General features: G+C 38.5%; 1 protein-coding gene across 9 annotated transcripts in view; it reads right to left on the bottom strand.

Annotated features, from left to right (window-relative positions):
- Nucleotides 1-5,635: 5,635 nt before the first annotated feature.
- LOC126272615 (protein rolling stone-like) overlaps nt 5,636-8,815 on the bottom strand; it is a 154,056-nt gene continuing 150,876 nt past the window's right edge. For all 9 annotated transcript variants that reach the window (XM_049975567.1, XM_049975573.1, XM_049975566.1 and 6 more), the window contains one exon: nt 5,636-8,030. In XM_049975567.1, the coding sequence (XP_049831524.1) occupies nt 7,660-8,030 (371 nt within the window). In that variant the 3' untranslated portion in view covers nt 5,636-7,659. The remainder of the gene's footprint in view (nt 8,031-8,815) is intronic.

Below are 8,815 nucleotides of genomic sequence, written 5' to 3'. Positions count from 1 at the left end.
TTTACATGATATTCATTGGAATGTTGCCAGTAAATATGTACCATGTCAGAGCTCTTGGAAGGGAGCTGTGGCAGTGACATGGCTCTGTAGTTGTTCCCACACAGTGATTTACGAAAATGGAAAACATCAAGATTAGAGCAGTGATTATACACTGGGGGACTCTGCTCCTTCATATTCAACTGTTGCCAAGTGGAAAATGAATTTAAATTTGGTCTGGGAGAGCTTAGATGAGAATCCACACAGAGGTCAGCCAAAATGTGTCACTACTCCAGAAATCATTGCAAAAGTGCACAAAACAATCATGAAGGATCACCGATCAAAAGTGCGCAAAATTGCTTATACTTGCGAGATGTCGTCCGAAAGGGTATATCACATTTTAACTGAAGATTTATAAATGAAAAAGTTATCTGCAACTCTTGATGCTGGATCAAAAATACATGAGAATGGACATATCAGAATAATCTTTGGCCTATTTTAGGAGAAACAAACAAGATTTTTGTGTCATTTTGTGACCACAGATGAAACTTGGGTGCACTACTATACCCCAGAGACAAAACAACAGTCAGATCAGTGGAAACATGCTGACTCTCCACCGCCAAAGAAAGCAAAGATAATTCCTTTGGCAGGAAGGGTCATGGCATCAGTGTTCTGGGATGCAAAGAGATTCTATTTGTAGATTATCTCCCCACTGGGTAAACAATTACTGGAGAATACTATGCTAACCTCTTGGACAAAATTCAACAAAAGTGAAAAAAGGACAGGTTTAGCAAGGAAGAAAGTCATCTTCCATCAAGTCAATGTGGGCTAGCACACATGTGCCGTCGCCATGGCAAAACTACACGAACTAAGGTATGAGTTGTTGCCACACCCACTTATTCATGTGACATTGATCCATCAGACTTCCATCTCCTCCCAAAACTGAAAATTTTTCTTGGTGGATTAAGATTCACATCAAACGAAGAATTGATAGCTGGAGTTAACAACCATTTTGCAGGCGTGGAGGAAACTCATGTTTGAGATGGGAGCAAGGCACTGGAACATTCTCGGACCAAGAGCATTAATCTACAAGGAGACTACATTGAAAAATAAAAAAGTTTCAGTGATGTAAGTACTTTTTCTCTATTCCATTCCGAGAACTTTTCAAACGACCTTTTTTACATCACTTACCAATGAACCCCTTACTCACAGTTCCTGATTGCCACAAGAGATCAGGCGTGGTTAGCATCCACACTGAAAGACAGGATCTTAAGTTGTCATCACCTTATTATACAGGGTGGTCCATTGATCATGACTGGGCCAAATATCTAATGAAATAAGTGTCAAACAAAAAAACTCCAAAAATGAAACTTGTCTAGCTTGAAGGGGGAAACCAGGGGGCACTATGGCTGGCCCACTAGATGGCGCTGCCATAGGTCAAACAGATATCAACTGCATTTTTTAAAATAGGAACCCCCAGTTTTTATTACCTATTCATGTAGTACACAAAGAAATATGAATTTTAGTTGGACCACTTTTTTCACTTTGTGATAGATGCCACTGTAACAGTCACAAACATATTGCCCACAATTTTAGATGAACAGTTGGTAACAGGTAGGTTTTTTAAATTAAAATACAGAATGTAGGTTACGTTTGAACATTTTATTTCGGTTGTTCCAATGTGATACATGTACCTTTGTGAACTTATCATTTCTGAGAACGCATGCTGTTACAGCTTGATTACCTGTAAATACCACATTAATGTGATAAATGCTCAAAATGATGTCCGTCAACCTCAATGCATTTGGCAATATGAATAATGACATTCTTCTCAACAGTGAGTAGTTTGCTTTCCATAATATTCACACATACATTGACAATGTGCTGATGCATGTTTTCAGGCATTGTCGGTGGATCACAATAGCAAATATCCTTCAACTTTTCCCGAGAAAGAAATCCAGGGACATTAGATCCAGTGAACATGCAGGCCATGGTATGGTGCTTCAATGACCAATCCACCTGTAATGAAATATGCTATTCAATACCGCTTCAACTGCACGCCAGCTTCGTGCCGGACATACATCATGTTGGAAGTACATCGCCATTCTGTTATGCAGTGAAACATCTTGTAGTAACATTGGTAGAACATTATGTAGGAAATCAGCCTACATTGCACCATTTAGATTGCCATCGATAAAATGGGAGCTAATTATCCTTCCTCCCATAATGCCGTACCATACATTAACCCACCAAGGTAGCTGATGTTCCACTTGTCACAGCCATTGTGGATTTTCCATTGCCCAATAGTGCATATTATGCCGGTTTACGCTACCACTGTTGGTGAATGACACTTCGTCACTAAGTAGAACGCATGCAAAAAATCTGACATCATGCCGTAATTTCTCTAGTGCCCAGTGGCAGAACAGTACACAACGTTCATAGTCATCACCATGCAATTCCTGGTGCATAGAAATATGGTGTGGGTGCAATAGATGTTGATGTAGCATTCTCAACAACGACTTTTTTGATATTCCCGATTCTCGTGCAATTTGTCTGCTACTGATGTGCGGATTAGCCACGGCAGCATCTAAAACATCTACTTGGACATCATCATTTGTTGCAAGTCATGGTTGATGTTTCACATGTGGCTAACACTTCCTGTTTCCTTAAATAACGTAACTATCCAGCGAACAGTCCGGACACTTGGATGATGTCGTCCAGAATGCCGAGTAGCATACATAGCACATGCCCATTGGGCATTTTGATCACAATAGCCACACATCAACACGATGTCGATTTTTTCCGCAATTGGTAAATGGTCCATTTTAATACGGGTAATGTATCATGAAGCAAATACCGTCCGCACTGGCGTGATGTTACGTGATACCACTTACTTATACGTTTGTGACTATTACAGCGCCATCTATCACAAAGCAAAGAAAGTGGTCCAACTGAAACGTTCATATTTCTCTATGTACTACACGAATATGTAATAAGAAATTGGGGTTCCTATTTAAAAAAACGCAGTTGATATCCCTTTGACCTATGGCAGCACCATCTAGCAGGCCAACCATAGCACCATCTGGTTTTCCCCTTCAAGCTAGATGAGTTTCGTTCTTTGTAGTTTTTTGTTTGATGCTTATTTCGTGAGATATTTCGCCCGGTCACTATCAGTGGACCACCCTATATATACAGTGACTTTGTTTTTACTTGTTGCCATTGATTCATTTCAATGTTCAGATGTGGCTAACATCATTGTAACCTTTGAACAATGTATATCTATGGCTGCTGGATCAAATATGTGGCTGTTATTTCAGACATGTCCAAAAGAACAGACACCAGACACCATCCTTGCAACAGTCTGTCTTCATGCTCAGCTTCTGGTGACCCTGATGTTGATGGAATGTTAAACCCTAATTTTCTTTTCTTCCTCTGATCAGTATTATTATAATAACAATTACTAGCAATAGAACCAGTGCTCAAGGGCTACTATGCAACATCAAGAAATAAGAAATGGCTGAAGTTGTAGGTATATGTTATTGAAATATTGACAAGAAAGCAAGCCATAATTAACCAAAATATAGGCTCTTGGTCTTGATGTTGGGATCAAGCTGAATATGAAAAATGGATTATCTTTGAATCAATGATTCATGTCCTGTAATCAATAACTTCTGATATGAAATAAACAAAATTTCACTTTCTTCAGTATCTGTGATGCTGGGGAGTAGACTATCTAAATCATTCTGTTATTGTGCAATATGTTTTGAGAATCTATAAAGGTTTTGTATCATTACAATATGTTGTGCAAATGTGTCGTTATTGCCGCGTGGAGTGGCTGCTCGGTTAGAGGCGCCATGTCACGGATTGCGCAGCCGCTCCCGCTGGAGGTTTGAGTCCTCCCTCAGGCATGGGTGTGTGTGTTGTTCTTAGCATAAGTTAGATTAAGTTAGTTTGAGTAGTGTGTAAGTCTAGGGATCAATGACCTTATCAGTTTGGCCCCTTAGGAATTCACACACATTTGAAAATTTTTGTTGTTATTGTGGCTGTCGCTGTGTGATTGGAATGTCTTCCCTGTCATTGTTTGTAAACATTTATAGTTATCATGAGCACTACCTAAGGGCACAAGCCCACACTCAAATGGGTTGCAGCACTTCAGCTGAAAACAGAGCACCAGAATGGAATTCCACAAAGGACAGTCATGATCAGTGATTGGGTCTGCATCGTCACATATGTAGAGAAGGCTTGTCAAGCAGGAAAGTCAAAAGAGGTGATGTAGACGTTGAACCAGTTCCAGTTGACAGGTAGTGTTGAGAATTTACACCATATAAGCCATCCATGTCTGACAGGTCCAAAGAATGATGGGAACCTACAACTTTTGAGTCAAAGGAACCATGGACTGAGTGCTCCAGAACTGAATTTAATGTTCAAAAAGGTTCTGTCTCATTGAACAGTTAGGAGACTATTGCATGATAAGAATCTCCATTCCTGATGACCCTTGATCAGCACCACATTGTACTACAGCACCATGGACTCCATAGCACGTGGGCAAGAACCCACACAGAATGGGCACCTCAGGACTGGCATTGGGTGTTGTTGATAGGCAAAACTGTGATTGGTTTGTACCCCAATAATTGCAGACAACATGTTTTGAGACAGCCCGGTCATATTGAATGCCTCAATCAGTGTGTCCCACATTTGCACATGGTGGTGGAGTGCTGTTCTGGATTGGCATTACATGTAGCTACCATATACCTTTCATGGTTGTTGAGGGCAATCTCACTGCTCAGGGATGAGATTCTGCAACCAACAGTGGGACTGTGTTTCCAGCATTTTGGAGACAATTTAATCTTGATGCTTACCATGCTGTTCGTGTCTACATGTTCCTTCAGCATGCAGGATAACTAGAATGGAGTGGCCTGTCTGTTTACCAGACAGGTGTGGGATCAACTGAAATGAGCTGTTTTTGATTACTGGCAATGACCACGTACTCCACGGGACTTATCCAGAATTGCAATTGAAGAGTAGGACAAATCGGACCATAGCTGGCTTGATGAACTCATTGATATTCCATGGTGGATTCAAGCCTGTATCTGAGCAAGGACACGTTTCCACACACACTGACATTGCTCAGGAGTGCTGTGAAAAATCCACACAAGAAGCAGATAATTCTGTCTTTACAGAAATGCTTGATTTATTTATTTACTTATTTACTGATCTGTACACATTTAAAATGAATATATATGCGTACCTCATAGTCAATTTTTGTTCTGTGTGCCATAAATTTTGAGATGAAGGAGTGATGCAAAAATTTTGTTGATATGTGTACTTATATAGCTGGTTTATATTCTTAAACAGAAGGAACTAACAGCACCAAAATTAAGGAATACCTTTTTCTAATTTTTAGCGTCTTCAGAGGAGGTAATGAATTGTGATTTATTAGTCACAAGACACTCATCCATATCTCATTAACCTAAATAATTTCAAGACTGGATTGATTAAAAATATAAAGAAAAATTAACATGGTGGTTTTAATGGTTCATATTACCCTGACACACTTGAGTACAATCTGCAGAACATTCATACAGCCAAGTGAAACTGAGAAAAGTCCTTCTTTGGGATGTTGTTCATCCTGTGCCTCACACACATACATCTTCAGAGACCTATTGTGTGATTTGTCAATATGAGGTAGGCTCCTATTGATAACACCAAGTCTTGTAACTGTGATGATTTATCCAGAAACATATTGTCTGCATTTTCCTTTTCAGTTAAGTTGCGGCAGCATCTACACATCATTGTTTTTGTCCAGGAGTCAAAGTGTACAGGACAAACTTTGCACATACTCTTCTCTTGAAGAATGTCTTAATCACTTGATTTAGAGATGTTCAATTCATTGCTCCATTGTGATTTCTGGCACTATATTGACACACTTGGGCCTCATGTCCATTATTCAACATCATCTGCTTACAACTGACTGGTCAAATGCACATCTGTGTTAACAGTAGTTAGTTCAAGTGCCACCATAGCTATTGTACTGACATCATTTGAACATCAGGCATAAACCACTTGTTTCAGATACAGGATACATGCCAAAATTTGAAATAGAACTTCACAACAAGTGCAGAATAACCTATGCTAATACATTATCCTAATAATAACACATTTTTGGTACTGAAAAAAATTAATACTAAATGTAACTTTGCTCAAATTATCAATTCATTCCCCATGAATTATTTTCCTACAAAACAGCAGGAGCCTTATTTTTAGAGGATCTGCTTTGATATTAACTATATTTTTGCCTACTAATTTATCATATACCAATTTATCATATATATAATCCTCATCTGCTCCAGAGAGTATGCCTATAATTTCAACTTGTGTGTGAAAGCATGAAATTCACTTGCTTCTCGTGTTGTATGCATGACTAAAATGGATTGTAGTCTCACAGTTTAACTGTTGGAACATTATGTTCTGTTGATTTTAAGGGCCTGTGGCATTCCAAACATTAGTAGCAACAAGAAAGCAAGCTAGCATAGGAATAATAATCAAGCAGAAAAAAAGAAGAGATATGAAGGAGTAAGAGAAAAACAGGAACAGATATGAAGGGGAAAAGAGAGGAACAGAAATGATACAGAACAAAATAAATGCAAGAAACATGTGGATTTATATTATGGGATAGTGAAGAGCAAAGAAAGACCATAAGAGAAAAACTGTTAAAAGAACAGCATTATGATGAAAAATATGAATGTATGATAATAATGAAAAGTCAGAAGGAGAAGATGGAAGAAAGAAAGAAGGGAAGAGAATGTGGTGGAAGAAAAATCAGGGGAAAAAATGAACAAGAAATAACAGAACAGATGACCAAAAAATGGTTCAAATGGCTCTGAGCACTATGGGGCTTAGCATCTGAGATCATCAGTCCCCTAGAACTTAGAACTACTTAAACTTAACTAACTTAAGGACATCACACACAACCATGCCTGAGGCAGAATTTGAACCTGTGACCACAGCGGTTGCAGACTGAAGCACCTAGAACCGCTCGCCACAGCGGCCGGCAACAGATGACAACTAAATGTGTGTCCCCTTCTCAGCTATTTCCTCATTTTTGTACCATTCAAGTTTATTTCTTTCCCTTTCTATTTTTCTCAACATTTCTGTGAATCAGTGAATAAACAGATAACTACAAGATATTTATGGAACCTGCTTTGTATGAATGTTAGAAAATCATAAGTTGATGGGAGTTAGAGTAGACCAATAAGAAATAGAAACTTTCTAGTTGCTTAAATTACAAATTATAAAAATATAGTTTTATGTATTTACATATTTTATTGACAGTTTATTTTCCTTTTTCACAAAAGACTCTTAAGGAATTGGTGACAGGCAGTAAACAAAATGTTTATCTATATCACTTTGTTTCTATAAATAAAATATGATGGGAGAATGTACATAATGCAGAAGATGAGGAATTACTTTGGAATGATGCACTGGTGAGACTATACACATAATGAAACAAGCAAGCAACCTTTTGAGAGATAGCTCCAACCTGTGCTCTTCCTCCACATGCTTTTTTACACATACAAGTTCAAAGATATGTTATCAGAAAGCTACTTATTCTAGAAACAAAATCAGTCTTTTTCACACATATTTAACATATAAATGAATTAATTCTTAACCTCTGCTGTTCATCTAATAGGGCAAACACTTGTCACTATGCTTTGCTGTCCATCGAAACTTTACAAGATATCTGCATGCTGCATTTATTCCTGCCAATGCTGAATGCATTACAGCTATAAATATGAGGCCCAATAGACATGCCAGAAAGGCATACCCTGTCTTCTCCCAGTTTAGAATGTCGTATATATAAGTGCGTCCAAATCTGTCTGTGCCACCAGCAAGGTAATAGATCCCACTAAATATCACATAAACAAATGCAAAGAACAGTGGTAAATACATGTGGCCAATTCTTAAAGGGTGTGCAATGATAAGCAGGTCAATGGTCATCATTATGCCATTCATGGCATGTGTGAGGATGTTCACTGCATCTAATGGATGCTGCCCTGTAACAGAACAAATTAAGGTACATATAAATATAAGTATTCTAATTTCAGTGAGGTAAATTGAAAAAGTAAAACAAGAACGTTATCTTAAATAACAGCTAGCAAAAATTTTCATGATGGTGGATACAAGATAGCTAATTTAACTCTTTCAGTATCAGTGATTTTTGCCTGAAACCACCACTTTATTATTATTACTATTTTTAAGTACCAGTGCCTTTTGCATGAAATCATCAATGGTATTGAAAAAAAGAGACATCTAGTGGTACACTGAGGTACTTCTATGAGTAGTGCATTGCAGCAGCCACTTACAACATTCAAAGCAACATTTGTCACAGAGATTGCGCTATGTGACTCTAGGAGATTGTGATACATGCCTTTTTTTTAAATAGTGCTCATATCAAGATAATCATTGTTAGCGAAAGTAAGTATAAATAATGTTGTTGTAACACAAATTTGGCTGTCACATCTGCAGTGATGAGTAGTCCCTCTCAAAACGTAGCAAGTGTCTCACTGATGCCTCCACAGACCATAATACCCTCCCAGCACTGTACAAAAACAGATCTCCATGCCTTATCTCTCCAGTCAGCCACCATCTCTCAAAGTTCCACTGTCCAGCAGTAAAGGAGCCTTCCCCTAATTACCCATTACTACCCAGGATAGGAGGAACTGAATCACATTGTACGCCAGGGTTTCTACTACCTCTCGTCATGCCCTGAAATGAAGAAAGTCCTATCCACTATCCTTCCTATCCCTCCCACAATGCTATTCCACCACTCACTGAAACT

The sequence above is a fragment of the Schistocerca gregaria genome, chromosome 5 (assembly GCF_023897955.1).
Source record: "Schistocerca gregaria isolate iqSchGreg1 chromosome 5, iqSchGreg1.2, whole genome shotgun sequence".
NCBI lineage: Eukaryota > Metazoa > Arthropoda > Insecta > Orthoptera > Acrididae > Schistocerca > Schistocerca gregaria.
This window is presented reverse-complemented; position numbering and strand designations above follow the sequence as displayed.